The sequence below is a fragment of the Ranitomeya variabilis genome, chromosome 6, assembly GCF_051348905.1.
Source record: "Ranitomeya variabilis isolate aRanVar5 chromosome 6, aRanVar5.hap1, whole genome shotgun sequence".
NCBI classification, from domain to species: domain Eukaryota; kingdom Metazoa; phylum Chordata; class Amphibia; order Anura; family Dendrobatidae; genus Ranitomeya; species Ranitomeya variabilis.
The window spans coordinates 424,188,456-424,213,106 of NC_135237.1; the positions used below are offsets into that span (position 1 = coordinate 424,188,456).

At 42.9% G+C, this 24,651-nt stretch overlaps 1 protein-coding gene across 3 annotated transcripts in view; it reads right to left on the reverse strand.

Annotated features, from left to right (window-relative positions):
• ESCO1 (establishment of sister chromatid cohesion N-acetyltransferase 1) overlaps positions 1–18,571 on the reverse strand; it is a 112,892-nt gene extending 94,321 nt beyond the window's left edge. For 2 of the 3 annotated variants that reach the window (XM_077270337.1, XM_077270335.1), the window contains exons 1-6: positions 18,293–18,571; positions 14,912–16,617; positions 12,059–12,155; positions 10,469–10,520; positions 7,720–7,843; positions 1,530–1,661 (exon numbers count right to left, since the gene is read on the reverse strand). In XM_077270337.1, coding sequence (XP_077126452.1) covers positions 1,530–1,661; positions 7,720–7,843; positions 10,469–10,520; positions 12,059–12,155; positions 14,912–16,615 — 2,109 coding nt within the window. In that variant the 5' untranslated portion in view covers positions 16,616–16,617; positions 18,293–18,571. Of the gene's footprint in view, positions 1–1,529; positions 1,662–7,719; positions 7,844–10,468; positions 10,521–12,058; positions 12,156–14,911; positions 16,618–18,105 lie in introns of all 3 variants that reach the window. The other variant, XM_077270336.1, reaches the window with a different exon arrangement.
• Between the last annotated feature and the right edge of the window lie 6,080 nt (positions 18,572–24,651).

Below are 24,651 nucleotides of genomic sequence, written 5' to 3' on the forward strand. Positions count from 1 at the left end.
ACCAAATAATGTGCAGACCTTCTAGCAGCGACCAGCAATTTCACAGCGGGATCCAGATCGCTGCTGCGTGTCAAATACAGCGATATCGCCATCCAGGTCGCTGCAACGTCACGGATTGCTGGCGATATCGCCTAGTGTGACGGTACCTTTAGACAGTGCTGCTGGCTTCCATCACCCTGTAAACTCCTGACCCAGAGCTGCTCTTATCTTCCTTAGCCTGATCTAAGCGACTGCTTTCTTTCTGCATCAGCTCCTGAGTGATTGTTCAAAGGTGCTGTTATCAGTATATGTATAAGTGCAGATAACAGCACCTTGTTGTAAGGTTACTTTCACACTTCTGTCTTTCAGCTCCCTTCACAATCCATCGATTTTTGAGAATGCAGGATCCTGCATTTTCCCATAGACTTGTATTAGCGACGGATGGCCACATGTCGCATCCGTCGTGCAACGGATCCGTCGCGTTTTGGCGGACCGTCGTCTGGAAAAAACGTTCAATGTAACGTTTTTTGTCTGCGTTGGGAAAACGTGTAGCGACGGATCCTGCGTCATACGTCGTTCACTAGAATGGAAGCCTATGGACGCAGGATCCGTCTCTCTCTCTCTGTCTCGTGTCCCCGGACATTTATTTTCCCGGAATTTGTGGACGACGCATCCGTCATAACACTGGATGCGTCGCACACGTTTTTCACTATTTTCATGACGTCCGTCGATCCGTCATTTTGCTGCACTACGACAGACACAAAAAAAACGGGAGTGTGAAAGTAGCCTTAAATCTGCAGGACAATCACATCATTCAGCAGCTGAACCAGAACTGTCACTCATGTTAAAGTGTGCCTCTCCAGTAACAATGAAGTCAGGAGGCTGGAAGGCTGTGCTTTCCTTAAGGCTACTTTCACACTTCCGTCTTATGGCGTAGGTCGCAATGCGTCGTTTTGGAGAAAAAAACGCATCCTGCAAAGTTGCCCGCAGGATGCGTTTTTTCTCCATAGACTTGCATTAGCGACGCATTGCGACGTATGGCCACACGTCGCATCCGTCGTGCGACGGATGCGTTGTGTTTTGGCGGTCGCAATGCACAAAAAAAGTTCAATGTAACTTTTTTTGTCCGTCGGTTCCGCTTTTTCCGACCGCGCATGCACGGCCGGAACTCCGCCCCCTCCTCCCCGCTCATCACACTGGGCAGCGGATGTGTCGTAAGACTGCATCCGCTGCCCACGTTGTGGTAAATTTAGCACAACATCCGAGGGTACGTCTGGCCGACGGAAGTGTGAAAGTAGCCTAAGACACATGTTGGGATTAATTTGTGACTCTCCACTTAACCCATTTGCTATATTCTTGTACCGCATTGGCACACACACACACGTTTTATCATTTTTCTTTCCTTTGTATAACTCAATATATGGAGAATTAACAAAAAAAAAAAAAACACACATCTTTGCAGCTTCTGAAGTATGAAAAAAAATAAAGTTATGAAAACAAAAATTTTTAAAGCACTGTAATCAAAAAGGAAGGAAAATACATATTCTTACCACATATTTTACTGCACTGATAAACTGGTTGTGAAAGAGCAGGTGCTGAGTCTCATCTTCTGGGTTGGACGCGGTGTAAAGCATGCCACATATATTGCAGGTGACCACACCGAAACGTTTCTGTCCAGCATCCTGAAAGGGAAAAGTGATGGAAATAACTAAAGACGCAAGTAGAGAACTTTACTATTATAATCAGTGCTATGCGTGATGTGAATGCAAGACACCGGCTTGTTTTTTTCTTTTTGCATCAAACAGATATAAAACTAAATGAAAAAAGAAAAAAAACCTACACATCATTACACTGACATCTAGGACTACATGCCCATCGTTATAAAAGTCTGCAGTCAGTCTCGGAAATTAATAATGTAACAGTACAATAATGTGACTGTACTAAAATTAACAGAAAGAACCTACAAAAACGAGTAGACAGATACAACATTTCTTACTTTCTAGAGTAGTATCCACCCAATAGTACATAGCGCAGAAATGGAAGAAAAGTTCATTACCAACTTACTGGGTTGGAATTACTTGTAAGTAACAAGTTTCTGACAACATTCCTATACAGTGAACCAGTGTTCTTATTTAAACCAATGTGGGGTACATGCCACATTCTTGCATTTAGATTTCTTTTTCCCCCATTACCATTCAGGTTAGCTAGCCAGTTCAGGACCAGGCTATTTAGCCCGGTTCCTAATGAGGCACATGCTCCGGTGTTTTTCGTTCATGTCGTTTGAAGAGCTGTAAAATTTTCTGTTAATTAGATATCCAAATAATTTTTGCATCTTTTTTCCCCACCCGAGATAGGCAGGACCTTGTTTTTATGCTGCTTTCAGACTTTTTTTTTTTTTTTGTGGATATCAGGCGATCCGGACATTTATTCTTTCCGTCTAAAGTGGGCTTCGTCAGGTAAAAATAATAACCCCAGTCCTTTGCAGTCCAATCCCTGTACTTCTTGAAGTCATTTTCTCTGAAGAAAAAGTGAGCACTGCCATGAGTTCCATTTCATGCCTACAGTAAAGCATTCCGAGACAATCCAGTTACGAGGCTTTTCATCCATAAAATGATCTCACTCACAATTGTTCCCAAGACTGCTGCCATGAATTAAGGGTACCGTCTCACTATACGATTTACCAACGATCACGACCTGCGATACGACCTGGCCGTGATCGTTGGTAAGTCGTTGTGTGGTCGCTGGGGAGCTGTCACACAGACCGCTCTCCAGCGACCAACGATGCCGAGGTTCGCTGGTAACCAGGGTAAACAACGGGTTACTAAGCGCAGGGCCGCGCTTAGTAACCCGATGTTTACCGTGGTTACCAGCGTAAAAGTAAAAAAAAAAAACCCGTACATACTCACCATCTGATGTCCGTCAGGTCCCTTGCCGTCTGCTTCCCGCTCTGACTGAGTGCCGCCGTAAAGTGAAAGCAGATCACAGCGGCGACGTCACCGCTGTGATCTGCTCTCACTTTCCGGCCGGCAGTCAGAGCGGAAAGCAGACGGCGAGGGACCTGACGGACATCAGATGGTGAGTATGTACGGTTTGTTTTTTTTTACTTTTACGCTGGTAACCACGGTAAACATCGGGTTACTAAGCGCGGCCCTGCGCTTAGTAACCCGATGTTTACCCTGGTTACAAGCGATCGCATCGCTGGATCGCTGTCACACACAATGATCCAGCGATGACAGCGGGAGATCCAGCGACGAAAGAAAGTTTCAAACGATCAGCAGGGTCCCTGATCGCAGTAGCGTGTCAGACACTGCGAGATCGTAACTATATCGCTAGAACGTCACGAATCGTGCCGTCGTAGCGATGAAAATGCCAATGTGTGACGGTACCCTAAGAATGGTGTTGAAAACATCTTGAATGAGCAACTTCCCCCAACAATCCAGAAGCAATCTGGTAATGAGCAATGCCATTTCCAGTATGAAAGATGGAGCACCGTAACAGGGCAAAAGTGATAACTAAGTGGCTCAGTGAACAAAATATTGAAATTTTGGGTGCGTGGCCAGGAAACTTCCCAGATCTCAATCCCGTTGATAATGTCTACAATCTTCAAAAATCAGAAGGCAAAAAGAAAAGTCAAGCGCTAAATATTCAGTTTTTGCATAAACATGATTATTATTAGTGATGAGCGAATATACTCGTTACTCCAGATTTCTCGAGCACGCTCGGGTGTCCTCCGAGTATTTTTTTAGTGCTCGGAGATTTCGTTTTTCTTGCCGCAGCTGAATGATTTACATCTGTTAGCCAGCATAACTACATGTGGGGGATTTCCTAGCAACCAGGCAACCAGTGCCACTTAACCTTGTGCTAAGACTTGCATCACTGGATGCAAAGGTAAGAACTACACAAAAATGTGCACAGAAGACCAAGTAGAGTCCATACGGAATAGAAGAACAGACGCCTGGACATGCAAGATCCAGGAGGCTTCTACCAACGCAGAGGGAGAGCGCTATGCCCTGTGGAAGGGGCACCCTAGCCTAGCCCAACCTAGGCAGATTGAACCCTGAGAACATTGGCAATCTAACAGCTGCCAGAGTATACAGATATGACGCACAATGGCAACCGAACATCTAATCTGAAAAAGTGAAATCGCCATCTTCACAGGTGACTGAATAAAAAGAAACAGTTCGTTCTTAACCAGCCTAATCAAGGCTAAGATTGCGGTGCTACTCAGTCCCTTGTCTGCTCATGAATGACACCGATCTAAACTGTATTATTGGGTGTCTGTTGCCTTGATGCAATCTTTGGCCTCTTTCACACTTGTGTCTGTATGGGCCCGTCGCTATGCGTCGGCGCGACGTACGTTGTGAAAATTTGGCACAACGTGGGCAGTGGATGCATTTTTTCAACGCATCCCCTACCCATTGTAAAGTCCCGGGGAGGAGGGGGCAGAGTTCCGGCCGCGCATGCGCGGTAGGAAATGGCGGACCCGACGTACGAAAAAGCGTTTCCTTGAACGTTTTTTTTTGTGCCGACGGTTCGCCAAAACACGACGCATCAAGTGCACGACGGACGCGACGCATGGCCATACGTCGCGATCCGTCGGCAATACAAGTCAATGGGCAAAAAACGCATCCTGTGGGCACATTTGCAGGATCCGGTTTTTCCCGAAAACGATAGATTGCGACGTACGTCACACGACGCAAGTGTGAAAGAGGCCTTAGAGTCAGCGTATTAACTCATGGTTCAGTGTCGCCAATCTAGGGACCGAGAAACATCAGTTACTGATAACGATTACACAGCATGTCACATTTATAGGCCCGATGCTATTGCGAGTGCGGTGAAATTAACATCTGTGTATGCTTAGTGGTGCTGACAGGAGCAGCGGACATGTCTCACACTGTTTGTGCTTTCCAACAAATCTTACAGTTGTGGCTGTTACTGCGCCTCCGTGGGAAAAGCGGAGACATGTATGTCACTTGCACAGGCGCAGTTTGTGGCCACAGTGCCTTATGGGATTCGAGGACAGCGGCCGGAAGTCTTAACTGGCAAAATTATATATCTCCCCACAGTTCAGCCTCCATAACTGTATATTAGCTTTCTAAAGAGAATAGCGAGAAGATAATCACAGCATCTGCCTAGTAGATGCAGTGTTGCTCTAGCTGTCAAGCATATGTCAGCAGATTTTGTCGGATTCCATCAATGTGTTCCTTACCAGGCTGTGTTTCGTGGTTTCAATAAAATCAAATGTTTTATCAGCAGAAGATAAATAAAGGACTAAAGGTACCTTCACACATAACGATTTCGTTAACGATATCGTTGCAACGTCACGCTTTTGGTGACGTAGCAACGATCCCGCTTAACGATCTCGTTATGTGTGACAGCGACCAACGATCAGGCCCCTGCTGGGAGATCGTTGGTCGTAGGGAATGATCAGGACCTTTTTTTGGTCGCTGATCACCCGCTGTCATCGCTGGATCGGCGTGTGTGACGCCGATCCAGCGATGTGTTCACTTGTAACCAGGGTAAATATCGGGTTACTAAGCACAGGGCCGCACTTAGTAACCCGATATTTACCCTGGTTACCATTGTAAAAGTTAAAACACAAACAAACAAAAAAAAAAACAGTACATACTCACATTCCGAGGTCTGTCACGTCCCCCGCCGTCAAGCAGAGCACAGCGGTGATGTCACCGCTGTGCTCTGCTTTACGGCCGGCGCTGACACAGTCAGTGCGGGAAGCTGACGCCGGGGGACGTGACAGACATCGGAATGTGAGTATGTAGTGGTTTTTTTTTTTTTGTTTTTTTTTTACTTTTACAATGGTAACCAGGGTAAATATCGGGTTACTAAGCGCAGCCCTGCACTTAGTAACCCGATGTTTACCCTGGTTACCCGGGGACTTCGGCATCGTTGAAGACAGTTTCAACGATGCCGAAGTCGTTCCCCTGATCGTTGGTCGCTGGAGAGAGCTGTCTGTGTGACAGCTCCCCAGCGACCACACAACGACTTACCAACGATCACGGCCAGGTCGTATCGCTGGTCGTGATCGTTGGCAAGTCGTTTAGTGTAACGGTACCTTTAAGCCATGTGAACACGTTCAGTATTTTTCGCGTTTTTTTGCTATAAAAACGTGATACAAAACGCGAAAAAAAACGTGAAAAAAACACTAACATATGCCTCCTATTATTTACGGTGTATTCCGAGTATAATCTAACCTCTTTTTCTCATCTTTAAGGATAGATTGGGGGCTTATCTACAGCATTACAGAATGCTGTAGAAAAGCCCCTTCCATTTTGGGGGTGACAGGTTCCCTTTAAGCATGTGAAATGCATGCCCAATGGGGTTGAGATGTGGTGAGTGACTCGGCCATTGCAGAATATTCCACTTTGCCTGAAAAAACTCCTGGGTAGCTTACGCTGTATGTTTTGGGTAATTGTCCATCTGTACAGTAAAGCACCGTCCATTCAACCTTGCTGCCTTTGGTTGACTCTATACAGAAAGTATCGCCCTGTACACTTCAGAATTCATCTGGCTACTTCAGTTTTCAGTCACATCATCAATGAACACTAGTGACCCAGTGCCATTGGAAGCCGTGCATGCTCATGCCATCACACTGTCTCCACCATGTTTTACAGAGGATGTGGTGTGCTTTGAATCATGAGCTGTTCCAAGACTTCTCCAAACTTTCTTCTTCCCATTATTCTGGTCCAGGTTGACCTTAGTTTAACCTGTCAAAGAATGCTTTTCCAGAACTGGGCTGGGCTCTTGAGATGTTTTTGGCCAAGTCTAACCTGGTCTTTCTATTTTAAAGGCTGATTAATGGTTTGCATCTTGTGTTGAATCGTTTGCATTTGCTCTCATGAAGAATTCTCTTTATGGTAGAGTTAGATATGGAAATACCTACTTGCTGGAGATTGTTCTTGGGTGGATATTGTGAAGGGGTTTTTCTTCACCATGGAAAGGATTCTGCAATCATCCACTACTATTATCTTCCGTGAACATCCAGGCGTTTTTGAGTTCCCAAGCTCACCAATGTACTTTTTTTTTAGTAAAATGTGCCAAACTGTTAATTTGGCCACTCCTAGCACTTCTGCTGTCTAATGTTGCTTTTTTCCAGCTTATTGATGTTCTGGTTCTCTTTCGCATGTTGTGGGTTCACAAGCAACAGCTTACAAATGCAAATGCCACACTTGGAATCAGCTCCAGAACTTACCTACTTAATTGATGATGGATTACTGAGAGAAAAGCCCATGCAGCACATTAAAGAGCTTTTGAGATAATTGTACAATTACTTTAGGTCACTTTAAAAAGAGGCAGCTACATATTAATGAGCTGTAATTCCTAAACCCTTAATTCAATTAGGATGTAAATACCCTCATATTAAAGAGTATATAGAGCTCAACATTCCAAGCACTGCTACGTGTACAGTAGAGAAAACTAATTATCACAACTGCTGCACCCAGAGAACTAATACATCATGCTGCTGTCATATTATATACGGAAGACTCTTTTACAATGTAAATCTATGGAGTCCTGTCCTGATGTTCCATTGGCTCAAAAAAAACGAAAATGGGAGCGCTGCTTTAATGCAATACCATACTGGTGCATCACGAGACTTACAGTAGAGCATAGAGAAATTAAATGCAGGATGAAATCTGGGAATCAAGATGGAGACTGAACTGCAGGGAAGTAAGTGCACCTTAGATGGAAATTAAGGAGAAAATAAATAATTGAAATGCTTACTATGATGGGCTGGCTGCTGCTGTTCTTGTCGGCTTCTTTCAGTTTCCGAATTTCTTTCTGAAGATGGACATCAGATGGCACAATGTTTGATTTTTCAGCTGAAAGATTCCTTTTCATTGAATCTCTGTAATATTAATTAGCAATGCTTACCAGGTCTAGTAATAAATTACACCAACATTTTTATGACTTTCAATAAATATAGTAATACTTTAAAGGGGCACTGTCACCCCCTCCAGCCGTTATAAACTAAAAGAGCCACCTTGTGCAGCAGTAATGCTGCATTCTACCAAAGTGGCTCTTTTAGTTTTTGTTGCGGTTATTACCCAAATAAAAGGTATTTATAATTCTGGCCAAATACCTTTCTTTAGACCTGGAGGCAGGTCTGAACCCCCCTCTTTGAAGCACCAAACTGCCGTCAGCACAGAGCACAGCGCAGGTGCCGGATTTCCGAGGAAAACAGGGCTGAGGGGGCGGCGACCAGCGCCCCAGAAGATATGACTGACGGCAGTTTGGCGCTTCAAAGAGGGGGGTTCAGACCTGCCTCAAAAATACATGGCATATGCTAGAGGGACGCCGGGGTCATTGCAGCAGGCGAACAGTAAGGTAATATCCTTTTACTACCTCTAGCATATGCCATGTATTTTTGTGGGGTCGGATTTAGGACACCATATTATTAAGCTAGGTATCGTTGATAGAGGCAGCTTTCCATCCATGGACTCTCATATCATAGCATAGATATTTCTCATTGTATATATACTGCATTCAGCCTGAGCCATCTTGCAATCTCCCATAGCAGTATAGTCCCTTTTATTGGATTGTGTACCTTTCTTACATGTAGTAATTTTATCCTATTTGTGTTTTTAACATTATGTTCAATAAAATTTATTTTATATTAGTACCATAGTGGAGATCGCTTTATTGCATAGATCCCACTATATGTGGAAATCAGTATTTGTAAGCCAAAACCAGGAGTGGGTGATAAATGCAGAAGTGGTGCACATGTTTCTATTATACTTTTCCTCAAATTGTTCCACTCCTGGTTTTGGCTTACAAATACCGATGTAAAATACTGACCAAATACTGCTAGTGTGACAGCAGCCTTATGGTGATAGTATTGTGTTTTTTTTTGTTTTTTTTTAATTTCTGATCAGTATTGTAGTATTCAGTCACTATGTGGTGGTAATATGTGGTCTGGAAATGGTGTTGTGGTATTTGTCCCTTGTATGTGCTATTTGGTCACCAAGTGGTGGTAATATGTGGTGTTGACACGGTGCGGTGGTATTTGTCCCTTGTATGTAGTATTATTCGGTCACTATGTGGTCTGGTCATGGTGTGGTGGTATTTCTTCCTGTATGTGGTATTATTGGTCTTGGTATAGTGGATTGTGTTGTGTATGGCAGTCATTTGTTCTCTCTGATATTAATTAGGAGAAGATTCTTTATTTCCATTAGAGTTTTAATGCTTTGTACACAGCGGCGGAGATGCACTTACAGGGGTTTCCTGTGGAAAAAAGTAATCACCTCTCCACAGGATAAGTGATAACATATTGATTGGTGGGGGTCTGACTGCTTGGACCCACTCAGCAAAATGTGGAACTTTTTATCCCCATTAGACTGGAGTGGCATGTCCGACTAGATCACTGATCCATTCATTCCCTCAGTGGCTGCACTTGTTTTTTTCTGGAAGCCCCAAAGAGAATGAATGGAGCTGCGGTCAGAAATCCCACCTGCCGCTGCATTTTAAAATAGTGATAAAAGTGTCCTGTCAGGGATAAAACTTCCCCAGTTTCTAATGGTCGGATCTAAGCGATCACCTATCCTGTGGAGCCCATGGATCAGTGATAACTTGTTTTACCAAGAACCACATTAATGTAAACTACCGTAATTATACATCCCAGTTATTGGGGCACACGGTAGATGTGCAGCAGCCGCCGGTGTTTTACAGCCGATGCTCCACTATAATGACAGATATTTGCATATAGCTGTAGGGTGGGCCCCTAGAGTCCATTCCTCTGGTGGGCCCCAGACACCCCAGTCCGACGCTGCGCATAGGTCCTACCCCATGCACGCTCAAAGTGGAATGACTGCCTTTACAGCCTCAGTAGCGGCTGTGTATGTGACCACTCACTGTTGAAATAAATGGTCATCAAAATCAAAGTGCAGCCAGCATTCCATATCTCACATGCACTTGAATAGGGAGTGAAAGCTTATTAGTAGCCTCCTCTCAGCCAAGAGATTAAAGGTCCCAGATACCAATCATCCACAAACAACACACTTTATTAAAGCCAGCTCTTTCAACAGACGCCATTTTCTGCCTTCTTAAAAATAGAATTACAGAATGTTAGAGTTGGAAGGGACCTCCAGGGTCATTGTATCCAACCACCTGCGCAATGCAGGATTCACTAATCCATCTCATGTCTGTCCAGCCTCTATCTATCTATCTATCTACTGAAAGAGAACTCACCACCTCTCGTGGCAGCCTGTTCCACTCACTGATCATCTTCACTGTCAAGTTTTTCCTTATATCTAATCTGTATCTTCTCCCTTTCAGTTTCACTCCATTGTTTCTCATGTTTCCATGTGCAAATGAGAATAATGATCCCGCTACACTGTGACACCTCTTCAGATATTTGTAGACCATGGCCATATAAATGTGGCCCTCCTTCAGCGAGTAATGCTCAGCTCCGATATTCCGGTGCGTACCGCCCGCACACCATGACTGCCGCACATTGATGTCGAATAGCACTTACCCGCTCTCCATAGATGCAGCCATCTGGTCTGGCAGCTGCTTGCAATCTCTGCCTAAAATACATTTCAATGGTGACACTAATTTTGCAGTTTTCTTATTGTTCAGACAGAAAGACATTTTACAAAAGTCAGTATGAATCAGATATACTCCCCTGTATGTCCCATGGCTACACAACATACAGTCCTTCTCATCGTGCCCACTCCGGCTAACATCCACACACTGAACTATGTCACAATTTGCTTTTCTTTTTTTTTTGTCTACAGTGCCACCACGGGGGAAATTAAGTATTTCACAGTGTCCATTCAAATCAATGGATGTCTGTTTTATGCAGGACAGGGCCGGTCCACCAGAGCGAAAGACACTCTTTGCTGCTGCTCCCTACTGTGGTCAAGAGACAGGGTTCCTAAACAAAAGAAGAAAACTCTCCCATTAACTCTCTTAATAAGGAAACTTGCACAAGACGTCTTTAGGCAGGTACTCTCTGTAAGGAGTCTGAAAAAGCTCTAAAGAAAAATAGTGAGCATATGTATTGCAATGTAAAAACAACTTGCTAAACATATGTTCAGTCTTTTCAGCTTCATCTAACCACTTCAGATTTACAAAGGTTGAAAGAAGTGACCTGTTCATTCTTTAGGCGGCTTCTGCTCGGAAGCAGTTCACTATTTTATACGTACAAGTTCTAAAAGAAAAAAAAAAAAAAAAAAAAAAAAAAAACAACGCATCTGAGAAGACACTTCAGGAAAAGCATCAACAACGTATCCCTGAAATTTTCTTGCAAAATGACATTGCGTGCACATACCCTATGGTCTATGTCACGGTTTCTAGGCTGAACAACCATGTAACGCATAATTCTCAGCACAGTGCGATAATATCATCATACTTCAAGATCCCGACTAATCTGAAGAGATCATGTCAGATCCCATAAATGCTATTACATTGTCGTCATTGAGTTTTAGAGCCTTTTTCTGACATTGTTGGGGGGTGCCATCTCAGCTCTTTTATGAAGCCTTTGGCTGGGCTACATAGGACATCATTTTGACTGTATAAAAATATAATATGATACGAATCTCAGAAAACGGAAGCGCAAACAAATATTTTTTAATTAAAAAAAATTTCCACATTTGTTCTTTACCAGAAAAAAAAAAAATTAAATACACAAATATGGCATCGCAATAATCATACTGACCTAGAAAATCATAGCGCCAGATTGTTTCTAGTGAGTTTAGTTGAAAATTAAATTAACTCAAATGACAAAATTGTGTGGGGTTTTGTTGTTTTAATCCCTTATTTACCATGTCACCGCACTTTTAACTTTACATTTTCTTGTTTTTCCAGTATATTTTATAGTAAAATGAATGGTCTCATTCAAAAGTACATCTCGTCCTGCGAACAAAAACACAAGCCCTCTCACAGTTATGTCATTGGGGAAAATAAAAATGGCTCTTGAAAGAAGGGTGGGAAAATAAAAATGGGAGTGCAATACTGAAAAATTGGCTGGTTGGCAAGGGATCGATAGGTCCTATAAGGCTGACAGGTTCCCTTTAATAAGAACTATTACATATACATTGTAATAACATGGCTGATTACTCACTTGGCTTTTCTGATGCTTTGGTCACTGGTACAGAAGACACTTGGGGTTTCTTCACTGGAGAATTTTCAGGGCTTGAATCTAAATGTAGTCTAAAGCCCTGCATGAAAGAAATGGAGATTAGTCTTTACCACTTCTAGAAAATTGTATGCCGTGTAAGAACGCTACATAGTTGGTTTATCTGTTCTATACAGAACTGGGGGAGGACCAAGAATCAGATGTCAGGACGACTCCATCTCAAAAGTACTGTCAAATTCCCCTCAATAAGACTTGTTGGGTTGACACAATTAACAAAAATGGAAAATAAAAAGAGGCGCAGCACCACTGACTGCTTAAAGAGTAACTGACCTTTCATTTATTTTTAATAATTTTGTCCAGTATTGAAAACTTTGCAAAAGACAAGGGTTTCACATGGAAGCACCAATGGAGCCCCTGATGTGGAGCTTAAACACGATGTCAACGTGGCCTAACTCTGGGGACAATCTGCTGCAGAAGACTGATCCACTGATCCAATAAGCAGAAATATCAGCGGAGAATACAGGTGAAGACTCCTTCACTGCCATCATCTGTACTCCAAGCGAGTACGCTCCGATATCAATGCAGCTGAAGGCTGGCAAATAACCTAATCTTTTTTAATATAATACATAGCCAAGGAGCTGAAATTAGAGATCTGTTCACTCTCCTGATCTAAGACAGCAATGGATGGCTCAGAATAGGAACAAGGTAAAAACACTATTGACTGAAAAGACTGGGAATATGAAGAGTTTTTTTGGGAACAAGACGGACATGCTTGATATCTTAAGCACACAGGAGCAAATACAGAAAGGATGATCATACTGATAGCAAAGCATTCTTTGGGTAGCTTTAGAGGGTTTCCTCCTATCAATCACAAAGCCTGCACATGTTACTACGAGTTTAGGACTCGCTCCTTGCTCCAGCGTGTATCCAGGCGGTGTATAGACGCAACCAGTTACATGTCATTTCCTTTCTGGACCTTTGCTTAGATACCCCCGAAATTGCCACTGGGCAAATCCGAAACAGTCAAGACACTTTGGGACCGGAAATTAAAAATTACAAGTGGGGAAAAAATTGTAATCATATTTGGCATAGAGGAGAAGTGGGCACCACCATAAATAAAAAAAACAGATACCAGGGGGTGCTACTAATGCGCCTGAAACACAGAATGTAAAAGAAGAACCGCAAAGAAAGTGTACACACAACCCGTAAATAGTGAAAAAAAAAAAGGCTTTATTGAAAAAAACAAAGTGCTTAAGTCATAAAAACCATTTAAAAACAGTGCACAGTGAGACCATCTGCAGCAAGTTGATGCTGCAGCTCTCTGGAGATGGTCTGAGGATTGTCCTTGACTGATCTCACCATTCTTCTTCTCTGCCTTTCTGATGTTTTTTTGGCCTGCCACTTCTGGCCTTAACAAGAACTGTACCTGTGTTTTTCCATTTCCTTACCATGTTCCTCACAGTGGAAATTGACAGGTTAAATCTCTGAGACAGCTTTTTGTATCCTTCCCCTGAACAACTATGTTGAATAATCTTTGTTTTCAGATCATTTGACAGTTGTTTTGAGGAGCCCATGATGCCACTCTTCAGAGGAGATTCAAACAGGAGAACAACTTGCAAGTGGCCACTTTAAGTAGCTTTTCTCATGATTGCATACACCTAGCTATGAAGTTCAAAACTCAATGAGGTTACAAAACCAAAAAAAGTGCTTTAGTAAGTCAGTAAAAAGTAGGTAGGAGTATTTAAAACAAGAAAATGATAAGGGTGCCCATACTTATGCACCTGTCAAATTTTGTTTGAATGCAGATTGCACATTTTCTGTTAGTACAATAAACCTCATTTCAAGGCAGAAACATTACTGTGTCCAACAGTTATTAGATATATGAAACTGAAATAGCTATTGCAAAAAAAACCATTTATATAAAACATTAAGCTTAAGATTAATAGGGGTGCCCAAACTTTTTCATATGACTGTATATCATTGATCTGCGTTTGACCCACAGAGTTTTTCTATTGTGCAAGTACTCTTATTATGTGCACCTATAATATGCGTCTAATATGTGTAATATGGTCATTACATCTAAAAGGGTTTCCTACATTTTGAGCTCATGGTTGTACTTTGCACAAATATTGTTGGACGATTCTCTAAATTGTTTGGGGCCATTTATTCCCTATTGAGCCTGCTTACACACATTCTTATGTAAAAGGGTTGTTGGTTTGGGTATGTTTTTTACATGTTTTTAAATGTTTTTATGACTTAAGCACTTTGTTTTTTCAATAAAGCCTTATTTTTTTTTCCTCACTATTTACAGGTTGTGAGTGCATGTTTATTTGCACTTCTTTTACATTTTAATATTTATTCATTTCTTTGCCACCTTATTTGGACCTTGCAGGTGTTATATGCAGCCCTCGGTGCAAGAATATAGTGTAACCAAACAAGTCTTTATTGCTGTGGTGAGTATCCAACAGAGTCATCCAACACTGTCCTCGATGTAGTTAAGAGCTTGTGATGCAGAAGAGAAGCTCTTACCCAAAGTTAGGGCAGATCCTCAGTGTTGGGGGAGTAACAGACACAAACATTACAAGATCTGGTAATATACATAAACACAATAGTGGCAGCATAGGCTACCCATATTGGGTTTACCCACCTGTGGAGTTGCAGGAGATGGAAAACCTCTTATTCTAAACGTTACCAGTGTTGTGTCTCACACTACTAGACCAGGTGACTAACTACTGGTGTATTCTATGCAGTTATGTGGATAAAACCCTATTGTGCCCTAATAGTCCCCACAGCATTTCCTTAAGCTGAGGACATGACATGCAAAAGCTGGAAAATTACCTCGTCAAGTGCCATTTCGAGCTCATGTTTGACATGATTCTCCAGTAGGCCGTTTTCAGCAGAAGGCTTCATTGACTCACCCTCCACTAACTGAACTTGATTTTTTGTAACCCTTTCTGATAAGACTGGTTCTTTCTGTTTAATATCTGTTGATGAGGTTACATCAGGCTTCCTTTTTGAAGTCTTGTGTGCGTTCAAAGTCTCCGTCACCTTCTGCTGGTCTGCAGCTTTGACTTTAATGGATTCTAGATTAGGAAGCACTGCGTGACTTCGTTGGATATTATTTGGGGCAAAATTCTTTTTTAACTTTATTTTGTTCCATTTGGATTTTTTGGTTAATGGACTTGTCTTCTGTTCAAGCCGACATTTAATCTGCAATGGTTTTCTGCTGGGAAAGAATCGTTTAGACTGCTTTGTGGGGCTCTGTTCAGAAGGAGGTGGTGGGGAGGCCTCCATTGGACTGTCCTTCTCAGTGGGGATATCGGACGTGCTGGGTGCCTCTTTCACAACTTCTACTGTGTCAGATTCTATTTCCCCAGCAATTTCATTGCACAAGTCCAGGATACTAATCCGCTTGGACTTCTGATCCTTTTCAGTCGGGACTTCTTGATTATTTTTATCAGATCCTGGTTTTAGGACTTTTTGCTTCTTCGCCTTATTTGCAGTTTTGACCTCAGGTTTATTGCTGTCCCTTTTGCGTTTTAAAGGCATAGTAGAAGCAGTTGGTGAAGTGGAAGCAGTAGATTTATTGGATATTTTCTCTGTCCGTGGTGACGGTGAGCCTACATTGGGAGTAGGGCATGAGCTGGATTGATTAGGATCTCGGGCTTTGCTTTTGACCGTGTCACTAAAGTCCATCTCCATTTTCCCTTCTTTTTTCACACTTCTTGATGCAGGCTTTTTGGAGACGTTGGTCTGGGATCTTCTAGGTTTCTTTTTTTCTACACTTTTCTGCCTTAATGTAGTTGATGGATTTTGCTTTGTCCTCCGAGAACTTGGCAATTTTTTAGTCATCTCAGTTGTAGGACTTGTATCTTTTTTACAGTCCGATTTTGTACTTTTTGAAGATTTTCGTATCGATGGTGCCATCTTTTTGAGATCTGCAGCAGTAACTTTGCTTCGACCAAGGGTTGTTGTGGATGGTTTCTTTTCCTTAGTTTGCACATTTTTGTTCACTTTCTTTGCTTGTACAGATTTAATCTCCGGTTTTCTCAAGTTCTTCTTCCCGGACTCATTTTTTATTCGTACAGACTGGTTTTTGCTTGGGCTTTTCACTATTTTGCGTGTCTTACTTTGCACAGACGTCGCTCTTGCTGCAGTTTTGCGCACACTTGATGGTTGACTTTTCTTTGTGGCTTTTGACACATTGGGGGATTTTGGGGTGCTCCTTCTTGAAGCTGCCACATCTTTGGGAACAGCTTTCTGCTTGGCAGGCACATTCTTACCATTACATTTTTTGGTGACTTTCACATTCACGTTTTTCTTTTCATGTCCCCCTTCTGCTTGGGAGGACCGGGATTTCTTTATGGCTTTATTTGTAGGTAAAGGCGATTTTTTTTTATTCGGTGTTGAGCACTGTTTTGACTTGTTTGTAACAACATTTTTCTTTTTGGATTTTGCAGGACAACCTTTAGTTTCTTTGCTACGCTTCCGAGTCTTGGTGGGAGTTTCCGACAGAGGGGACCTTCTCTTTTTTGAGGCCATTACTGCAAAAGAAAAAAAAAAAGAAAAAGAAAAAAATCAGGAGAGAAATCATCACCATGAGAACTCCTCTTAAAGGGTCAATGAACAGTATCACTATACTCACAGCAACCTAAGTATTCATCCAATTATATACTATTGATGTTGCTAACAACTATAACAATTCAAAAAGTTTAGTATGTTTATAGAAGTGATGTCTGCAAGTAGAGTGAATTTTAAGCAGCGACTCCTACCTCTATGGCTTAGCTGAGCAGAAATATTGTAGGAAATAAGTATCTTTGAGGCACCACTGGCACAAGAACCACAGTAAAATAGAATTTGATAGGTTACAATGTAACCTGAAGTCACGATGATGGACAAAATAAGACAAGCAGGAGATCACATTAATATACATGCTGCCATCCTGCTGCTGCTCCTGTGTGCTAAAGAAGGAAAAGCAGAAATCCCTCTGTGTGCTGTGTATATGAGACATACAGATAGTCTTCTCCCACCAGTGCCACTGCAAATTAAGACAATGTGCAAAGGAGAAAAGTGATCAAAATGCTGAAAACATAACAACGGCCAGAAATCATGTTATTCCTCATTTTCTAAGCTAGCTGGGATACAAATGTAAAAAACTCTGTAGCTGCTGAAGAACCTCTTCATCTCAGTAAATCAGTGGTAGACACTGTCTACAACAGCAATCTGTCAGACCTCTCCGATGGGAACGACTGAAGACGAATACCAGCAGACCCAGGCAAGTTTCACAGGTATAGAGCTTGCCGATTAGCTGTTGCAGTTTAACTCCTGGGATGCCGCTTTGAATCCAATGTGAGAAAAGTGCAATACAAATGTTCATTTTAAAGTATATCAAGCCCTGATATAACCCTATCAACTGGGGAAAAAAGTCATAACTCATGGAGTGTGAGGAGGAAAAATTGAATGCAAAGAGGGGCACAATGGGCTCTGTCACCTGATGGTGTGGCTGGAGGGGAGAAAAGTAAGGTCTATGTAGCTCCAATTATCTCTTTGTATTATGTCAGGTTCAGTATTGAAAAATCAGGTCATTCAAATTACAGATGTGGCTGGTCCGTGTGCCCACACTGCAGAGGGGTGCAGGGGCGCATTTATATTGCATGCATTATTAAGGCCCAGAAAACAGACCAAAAAAATGCGTGGGTGGTCCGGGGTGCAGACAATCATACTTTCTTCAGAAAGAGCCCTAACCTGAAGAAATGACTGAGGGAGGTTTATACAGATATTAGCAACATCACTAGAGACCCATGGACAGTGCTTCACCCTGTGGTCACAGTGCCCCACTACCAACACCCACGACAGTGGGTCCCCCAGAGCGTGGCCCAGTGGTCCCCAACCCCACCAGCGCAGTGGTCCCCAACCCCACCAGCGCAGCGGTCCCCCACCACAGCAGTCCCCCACCTTACGGCACCTGGCGCAGAGGCAACATGTGGTCTATAGCAGAAAGTTGGAGCACTTTATGTCATCGGTTCACTTACTGAGCTCTATGTTCTGGGAACATGACAGGAGGCAATGTCAGCACACACTGCACTGATCCTGACAGTGACCCGTGGTATTCCTCCGCACCAGAGCTGCATACACTGAACACCACACACATAACACCCAGCTGCTGCTCTGGAGGAGCGCACACCAGCCGTTCAATCAGCCCCCAGCAGTGACACTTACCAGCCTGAAGGGGGAGTGTGCGAGCTGTCCGTTCTCCGCTCTCATCGGGCCGCTCTTTCCGTCTATAGTAACAAACCCGTGACTTGTAACTGGACAAATTAACACTCCCGAGATGATAACGGCAGACACCGGAGCGACGTGCAGCCAGCACTTATGTACACAGAAACATCACCGGCTCCGGACACGGGAAAAACTTCCAGGGCGGAGCAGTAAGCGTCAGATAAGCCGCCTGGAGCATGCGCAGTGTACTATTCCTGCATCCCACGCCTCTCTTTGCTCTTCAAGCCTCGTTTCCATCCCAATATTATGACTGTCTCCAGGATGTGACTAGAAGTTGTCACCGGTGTCGCGACAGGTTGTTATTTTGCGGCAGGACTGACGTAAAGTACTCGGAGTCGGAAGTATTTCAGTGAGAGTTTTACGTGAGGAGTGTGAAGTAAAGTGAGCTATGGTTAATGGTGGGAGCCAGCATAGCAACAGGTGGGAGGAGCAGGGGCTGCACGGACCAGTGACCCCAGCTCTATGGCAGTGTGACATGGGGAGAGTGTGTGTATAGCGCCATCATGTGGTGACGTGTCCTTCCCGTGGTCATTTCCACGTTATACCCCTGTTACATGCTCCGTGGTGTGTGTTCTCCTGTCCTCTGCAGATATTCCGTGTACCCGTTACTAGGACCCCTATTACACCTCTGTTTATTTTTAGATCAATGAGTTCTTAACCCCCGGAGCTGTTTTCGTTTTTCGCTCCCCTTCCCAGAGCCATAATTTTTTTATTTTTCCGTCAATATGGCCATGTGAGGGCTTATTTTTTGCGGGATGAGTTGTACTTTTGAACGACACCATTGGTTTTGCCATGTCGTGCACTAAAAAACGGGACAAAAATTTCAAGTGCGGTGAATTTGCAAAAACAAGTGCAGTCCCACACTTGTTTTTTGTTTGGCATTTCTGCTAGATTCACTAAATGCTAAAACTGACCTGCCATTATGATTCTCCAGGCCATTACGAGTTCATAGACACCTAACACGTGTAGGTTATTTTTTATCTAAGTGGTGAAAAAAAATGTCGAACATTGCTTAACCCCTTCATGACCCAGCCTATTTTGGCCTTAATGACCTTGCCGTTTTTTGCAATTCTGACCAGTGTCCCTTTATGAGGTAATAACTCAGGAACGCTTCAACGGATCCTAGCGATTCTGAGATTGTTTTTTCGTGACATATTGGGCTTCATGTTAGTGGTAAATTTAGGTCGATAATTTCTGAGTTTATTTGTGAAAAAAACAAATTTGGCAAATATTTTGAAAATTTCACAATTTTCACATTTTTAATTTTTATTCTGCTAAACCAGAGAGTTATGTGACACAAAATAGTTAATAAATAACATTTCCCACGTCTACTTTACATCAGCACAATTTTGGAAACAAATTTTTTTTTTGCTAGGAAGTTATAAGGGTTAAAATTTGACCATTGATTTCTCATTTTTACAACAAAATATACAAAACCATTTTTTTTAGGGACCACCTCACATTTGAAGTCAGTTTGAGGGTTCTATATGGCTGAAAATACCCAAAAGTGACACCATTCTAAAAACTGCACCCCTCAAGGTGCTCAAAACCACATTCAAGAAGTTTATTAACCCTTCGGGTGTTTCACAGCAGCAGAAGCAACATGGAAGTAAAAAATGAACATTTAACTTTTTAGTCACAAAAATGATCTTTTAGCGAAATTTTTTTTATTTTCCCAAGGGTAAAAGGAGAAACTGGACCACGAACATTTTTGTCCAATTTGTCCTGAGTACGCTGATACCTCATATGTGGGGGTAAACCACTGTTTGGGCGCACGGCAGGGCTCGGAAGTGAAGGAGCGCCATTTGACTTTTTCAATGAAAAATTGGCTCCAATCTTTAGCGGACACCATGTCGCGTTTGGAGAGCCCCCGTGTGCCTAAACATTGGAGCTCCCCCACAAGTGACCCCATTTTGGAAACTAGACCCCCCAAGGAACTTATCTAGATGCATAGTGAGCACTTTAAACTCTCAGGTGCTTCACAAATTGATCCGTAAAAATGAAACAGTACTTTTTTTTCACAAAAAAATTATTTTAGCCTCAGTTTTTTCATTTTCACATGGGCAACAGGATAAAATGGATCCTAAAATTTGTTGGACAATTTCTCCTGAGTACACCGATACCTCACATGTGGGGGTAAACCACTGTTTGGGCACATGGTAAGGCTCGGAAGGGAAGGAGCGCCATTTGACTTTTTGAATGGAAAATTAGCTCCAATCGTTAGCGGACACCATGTCGCGTTTGGAGAGCCCCTGTGTGCCTAAACATTAGAGCTCCTCTACAAGTGACCCCATTTTGGAAACTAGACCCCCCAAGGAACTTATCTAGATGCATAGTGAGCACTTATAACCCCCAGGTGCTTCACAGAAGTTTATAACGCAGAGCTGTCAAAATAAAAAATAATTTTTCTTTCCTCAAAAATGATTTTTAGCCCAGAATTTTTTATTTTCCCAAGGGTAATAGGAGAAATTTGACCCCAAATGTTGTTGTCCAGTTTGTCCTGAGTACGATGATACCCCATATGTGGGGGTAAACCACTGTTTGGGCGCACCGCAGGGCTCGGAAGGGAAGGCACGCCATTTGGCTTTTTGAATGGAAAATTAGCTCCAATCATTAGTGGACACCATGTCGCGTTTGGAGAGCCCCTGTGTGCTTAAACATTGGAGCTCCTGCACTAGTGACCCCATTTTGGAAACTATACCTCCCAAGGAACTAATCTAGATGTGTGGTGAGCACTTTGAACCCCCAAGTGCTTCACAGAAGTTTATAACGCAGAGCCATGAAAATAAAACATAATTTTTCTTTTCTCAAAAATGATTTTTTAGCCCACAATTTTTTATTTTCCCAAGGGTAACAGGAGAAATTGGACCCCAAAAGTTGTTGTCCAGTTTCTCCTGAGTACGCTGATACCCCATATGTGGGGGTAAACCACTGTTTTGGCACACGTCGGGGTTTGGAAGGGAAGTAGTGACGTTTTGAAATGCAGACTTTGATGGAATGCTCTGCGGGCATCAGGTTGCGTTTGCAGAGCCCCTGATGTGCCTAAACAGTAGGAACTCCCCACAAGTGACTCAATTTTGGAAACTAGACCCCCAAGGGAACTTATCTAGATGTGTGGTGAGCACTTTGAACCCCCAAGTGCTTCACAGAAGTTTACAACGCAGAGCCGTGAAAATAAAAAATCATTTTTCTTTCCTCAAAAAAGATGTTTTAGCAAGCAATTTTTTATTTTCACAAGGGTAACAGGAGAAATTGGACCCCAATATTTGTTGCCCAGTTTGTCCTGAGTACGCTGATACCCCATATGTGGGGGTAAACCACTGTTTGGGCACACGTCAGGGCTCGGAAGGGAAGTAGTGACATTTGAAATGCAGACTTTGATGGAATGGTCTGCGGGCGTCACATTGCATTTGCAGAGCCCCTGATGTGCCTAAACAGTAGAAACACCCCACAAGTGACCCCATTTTGTGGCGTCCCCTTTTTTCCCAGCAGATGAGTGTCTTATTCAGCCATCATCTGCCTCTAACAGCTGTGCAAGCCAGGAAATGGCGCTCCATTCTAATCACCTGTTGACGCACAGTGACACAAATGCGGGCTGCCGATGGGTTGGCATAACAGCCAGGAGTCTGCTAAAGACCTCCATGCCTGTCATGAAGGTAATCATTGGAATTGCAGCCTATGGATGGCATTCATTGGAGACTACTATTTTTTGGAATAAAGCAATACTGTGGTAATGCAGTACATATCACACAATTTAGTCCAAAATTCTATTACCCATACCGTTAGGTTAGGTTTTAGTACTTCAAAAATGTATAACCTCCACCAAATGTAGGAAATATCAAAAGAATGGGAACCTAAAACATAACATTTAATAGAACTATTAACATGATATGACACACAATAACAGTTACAAAAGAAAAAAGAAGGAGCAGCATCCATTCCAGGTGAAAGATATCAAAAAGAGTCTTTATTCTGCCATCACAGAGATACAACGTTTCGGCCAAATGGCCTTTGTCAAGTATACAATTAATCACATATGGCCACCTTAAATAGTGTGGAGCCTATACAGGCACCAATCACCACTAAGGGGCGGCCTTTATTAAACATGTTTAAAACAACTAAATATGTGCTCAAACCTAAGCAAACGTGAAACAAAATTGAAGTGACACTCAATTATTATACATCATATAAATAGTATGTTAAAAATGCAAAAAAGTGGAAAAAAAGGAACATATCAACATCATAACCACATCGTTGCCCCAATCATAGCATTGCTATTCCGTTGCCATGGTACTGTTACCTCCAATCCCCGATCATTGATATTGTAAACAAAGCCGCTATCCAATTGCAGGCTGCTTAAAAAGAAGCGCTTAAGCTATCGTCAGCCAATCCCCACAAACCTATGCAGCGGTGTCCATAAGGCAGTGAATGCCGGCGCCTGTGCACACACACATCTCCCGCAGATGATCACATGACCACCGCAGAGATGCGCAGAGCGCATGCGCCGATCGTCCCCACCAAGTAGCGTCACAGCAAGCGGTAGTCGCGTGAGCCACCAGAGGGCGAATGAACGCCCCAAACCCGATAAGCCCACGTGACACCCCAGACACGCGCTCACAGAGAGAAGACGCGGACCCAGCCATTTCCATGGCAACAGATCACCCACAGTCTCTGACACAATATAAAGCGCATAGCGATTTGGCAGACAAGGATCAACAGGAAGGGGGAACAGTAAAACTTAAGGCAAAAAAGAAAGAGACAAAAGCAAAAATCTTCCACATCCTCCACATGTCCCTAATCGTCAAATCCCAAATGCACTGAAAAAAAACAAACAAAAATTAGAAAAATATACAAAGAAATTATTTACATCAGCACATAATTAAAAATACACAGATGAGAACAGTCACTGAAAAAAGGGGGGGAAAAGTCAGGACATACATATTTGGAGATTATAGTCAATATTTAACCCTTTGGGTTGTAGGGTCTCTAACACTGAGATCCACCTTAACTCTTTCTGTTTCAGTCTCCGTGTCCTGTCACCCCCTCTCCTCAAAATCGGGACCCCATCGATAACTCTAAAGCGCAATTGATTAATTGAGTGTCTACAGTCACTGAAATGTTTTGGAATAGGTAATTCCAATAGTTTTGTTCTTATAGTGCTCTTGCGTTTGCTTATTCGTGCTCGAATCTCCATGGTGGTCTCACCGACATACATGAGTCCACACGGGCACACTATTAAATAAATGACAAATTTAGAGGAGCAAGTATACCGTTCATTGATCCTAAAACTCTTACCCGTCCGGGGATGGTTAAAGCTATCGCCCCTCAACATATTGCCACAACAGGCACAATTGAGACAGGGAAAATTGCCCATCCGAGGAGGACATAATGTCCTTTGGATGGCAACCTTGCCTGTGCCAATATCGGACCTCACCAATCTGTCTCTAAGGTTCCGCCCACGTCTATATGATTGAATGGGCCGTGTGCAAAAATCTTGAATCTGAGGCATACCCTTATTTAGTATCCCCCAGTGCCTGTTCAGAATATTGGCAATGCCATTACTGGCGGGACAATATGTAGAGACAAAAGGTATACGTTTTTGTTTGACCTTCCCTTTGCAGGTTTGTAGATCTCCATTGGATAACCGCATTATTTTATCCCTATGACCCATCACTTTCGCCTTAGGATAACCTCTATGTATAAATTTCTTACACATTTCCTCTAATCTCATCTCACAAACTTCATTGTCCGAAACAATCCTTCTTACCCGGACCAATTGACTCCAAGGAAGTGAATCCATCATCTTCCTTGGGTGATAGCTGTCATAGCATAAGAGGCTATTCCTGTCTGTCACCTTCGTGAACAAATCGGTACATAGGTTACCATCTTGTTTGTAAACCATAGTGTCTAAGAACTGCACCCTATCCACTGAATATGTCATGGTAAATTTCAATTCAGGGTGTATATTGTTCAATTCAGACAAAAAATCAAAAAGACCTTCCTCAGTCCCATCCCATATATAAAAAAATGTCGTCAATATAGCGCCACCAGGCCCGGACGTGGCCCCAGAAGCTGGAACTGTACACATGTTGATCCTCGAGTACCGCCATGTAGATGTTTGCATAAGTGGGGGCCACATTGGACCCCATGGCGGTACCCCGTAACTGCTGGTAGTAGTCATCCCCAAAGAGAATCTGCGTATCTCTGCGGTGGACATGTGATCATCTGCGGGAGATGTGTGTGTGCGCAGGCGCCGGCGTTCACTGCCTTATGGACACCGCTGCATAGGTTTGTGGGGA